The 1,474-nt window shown below is 58.1% G+C and overlaps 1 protein-coding gene across 1 annotated transcript in view; it reads right to left on the bottom strand.

Annotated features, from left to right (window-relative positions):
• The window catches only part of PLEKHM2 (pleckstrin homology and RUN domain containing M2), a gene marked incomplete at its 5' end in the record, with an annotated part of 15,906 nt that overhangs the window by 3,249 nt on the left and 11,183 nt on the right, over window positions 1-1,474 (bottom strand). Inside the window, 2 exon segments of the mRNA XM_018575416.1 lie at window positions 10-79; window positions 417-1,091. Coding sequence (XP_018430918.1) covers window positions 10-79; window positions 417-1,091 — 745 coding nt within the window.

The raw sequence follows: 1,474 nt of genomic DNA, 5'->3' as shown, positions 1-1,474 counted from the left end.
CCCCCTCACCTTGAAGAGCTGCTCCTCGTTCTCCCGGAACACGTGAATCATCAGCAGCAGGAGAAGGTTGTTGTCCACCCTGCGGAGGAAGAAGAAGAGGAAGCCGATGTGTGCGCACCCGACAGACGCTGCCATATACTGGAAGAAGCTCCGCCCACTGCGCACATCCTGGATGTCTGATGTCATGTGCAGCAATTCTCCCACCGGGAACTACTAGAGGAACTCTATTGTTTGATCGGAGAAAAGCCTGACCCCCCCCGTCCTCCTCTTCAGTCTTCTATCTGACCTCCGTCCTCCCCTTCGGTCTTCTATCTGACCTCCGTCCTCAGTTGTACCGGCTCCTCTCGTGGAATTGGTTACTTTAGACGAGGAAAGATGGTGGCCAATTGGTGGTTTCCTTATCTCTACAATCTTACCTGAATTCACAAGGATGGGGGCTGTCTGTGGGGCTGCCCTGCCCCTCCTCCACTCCCGAGTCCTCTGCAATGCTCAGGCTGGGACTCCTCTTCCCCCCAGAGCTGGTGGTCAGCAGCGTCTGGCCGGAGTGCTCCTCTAGGGATCCTTTAGCCGAGGCCCCTCCCCCTTCTTCCGCCTCTCCAGCATCCTCAGGGCCACCAAAAACATGTGTCGGTTGGCTTTGGCCTGGAGAGTCATGGTCGCCACCACCTGCTGCAGGAGAGTTTGGACTCTCTGGGGTAAAGTAGTAGAAGTCCATGGGATCCTGCACGCCCTTACCAACGTCCCGGCTTGGGGTATCGCCGGGGGTCTCCCCCGGGAAACAGGTCCGAAAGGAATGGTCGGTGGCTTCGGGGTGACCGGACCAGCTCCCAGGGTCCAGCTGGCCGTTCAGCTTCTCTATGACCTCGGCGAGAGGCCGGCCCACCCTCTCCATGGACGTATCCTGCATCTGGGGCAGGCGCAGGGCCGGTTCCGCCAGATCGGCCGGCTTCTCGTCCAGCTCCCCATTGCAGATGTTGGGTTTGCGTTCCAGGTCCGGGTCCTCGGGCTCCGAGGTACCGAGGAGGGGACGTTGGCCGCCATCTTCCGACGGGCCCTTCTTACGCTTTCCGGCGCGCTTCTTCCTTACCATCCTGGAAAACGAAGGATGAAAAGGAAAAGATTCACCCATGGAGAATTTACAAGTCAGGACGGGTCCAACCGCCTTGGTTCTGTTCGGAGGCCGGGCCCTCGGGGCAGATGGTACCATACCAGAATCTCAATGGACAAAGGAAAGCAACCAATGAAGAACTGTTTCCATTATCATTATGGAGGTGCAAGAGGCCCTTTGAGAATCTTGCAAAGCCTCATGGGATTCGTAGTTCCACCGCAGCCGGAGGGCCGCAGTTTGGCCATCCCTGACCTAAGGCAACTAGAACCCAGCACAGGTTGGGGGGCAGTGGCGTCACAAGGGGGGGTGACACCATTGGAGGGGTGACACCAAAATGACTCACAGTCATTTTGGTGTCACCCCCCC

Source organism: Nanorana parkeri, unplaced genomic scaffold, assembly GCF_000935625.1.
Source record: "Nanorana parkeri isolate BGI_ZX_2015 unplaced genomic scaffold, ASM93562v1 scaffold3903, whole genome shotgun sequence".
In the NCBI taxonomy this organism is placed as follows: domain Eukaryota; kingdom Metazoa; phylum Chordata; class Amphibia; order Anura; family Dicroglossidae; genus Nanorana; species Nanorana parkeri.
The sequence above is the reverse complement of the archived record's forward strand: the minus strand, read 5'-3'. Positions and strand labels throughout refer to the sequence as shown.